Below are 1,186 nucleotides of genomic sequence, written 5' to 3' on the forward strand. Positions count from 1 at the left end.
CGTACACCTGTCACGCGCCACCGGCGGCGGCACAGGCGCCCGAGTACCGCGCCGCGCTAACTACTCGCGGAGCACCACCAGAGGGCCCGCGGGTCGTACAGTTACGCGTAAGTGAAAAATGGTTAGGAGGGCCATATAGGCCCCGGGACGCGGTCAACGACCGCACTTGTCTCGCTCTATATTGAGCCGCCGCAACGGAACGCATCCGGATAACTAGGCGCAAGGACAAGGGACGACAGGGGCCTAAAAAGCCGCTGTCACGAGCAACAGATAGCAGTGTTCTGCTTCGAGCTAAAACCAACCAGATAGCAGCAGGGTCCTGCTTCGCGCTGGACTACCAGGAGACGACACGGGCAGGAGCCCTGTCTCGAGGCCAATCGACGACGATCGAGTGGAAACTCCTTCCACTCGACTCGTCTCCGGTTCGGAGGACCAGACCACCAAGGAACCTACTACAGCCAAGGGATATCCGGGTCTGGCGGTACACCTCACCGAGGCATCACCGGGAGATACCGCGAACTCCAGGACGAACTCCGGAGCCTTCGTCGGCAAGCGAGTGGGAGTCGCCTGTGAAAGCGGCTCCCCCGCAAGCAGTACCGGAAACACCAACGCCTCAGCCGATCCGGGTCTCCCTTCCTCTGGAGACGGTACCTCAACTCCTGCAGGCAGCACCGGGACCCGCCAAGGAATCACCAGAGGTCCAACGCCCCTCACGACGGGCCAAGAGGCGCGCCAACAAGGCGCAGGAGGATCTGCGTTGGGGGCCCATAAGAACCACCAACACGCAGCCTCCTCTCCAGTGGCGTGAACGTCGCCGCTAAGGCGTCGGAAGACGCCGGCCTTCGGGCCAACAACCGGCCTCCGGGCCAACAACCGGCCTTCGGGCCCATATACCAAAGACCGCGCATACGCGCCGTGTATATACTTGTAAATAGTAGAAATAAACGTATCGTACAACAAAAATTGCCTCTTGACTCATAACGCCTTAAACTACTGAGCTCTCCTAAACCTGACACAAGCGACGTGGGTGGCGTCTCATACAAGACCCCCACAGCGGTTATTGCAAATAGATTGTTTGGTGCGACGAAAACGGACAAATTTCACATGATTGTTTCACAAACTGTGAGGCAATAGTAATGGACGCAAATAGAAACATCATTAGAAAAGGTATGCATTTGTGTATACA

The 1,186-nt window shown here is 57.5% G+C and overlaps 1 protein-coding gene across 1 annotated transcript in view; it reads left to right on the forward strand.

The window, feature by feature from the left end:
• The window catches only part of LOC105447804, a 16,342-nt gene extending 15,534 nt beyond the window's left edge, over positions 1-808 (forward strand). The window contains exon 11 of the mRNA XM_011686011.1: positions 306-808. Coding sequence (XP_011684313.1) covers positions 306-808 — 503 coding nt within the window. The remainder of the gene's footprint in view (positions 1-305) is intronic.
• The last annotated feature ends 378 nt before the right edge of the window (positions 809-1,186 follow it).

Source organism: Wasmannia auropunctata, unplaced genomic scaffold (assembly GCF_000956235.1).
Source record: "Wasmannia auropunctata unplaced genomic scaffold, wasmannia.A_1.0 LD336092.1, whole genome shotgun sequence".
NCBI lineage: Eukaryota > Metazoa > Arthropoda > Insecta > Hymenoptera > Formicidae > Wasmannia > Wasmannia auropunctata.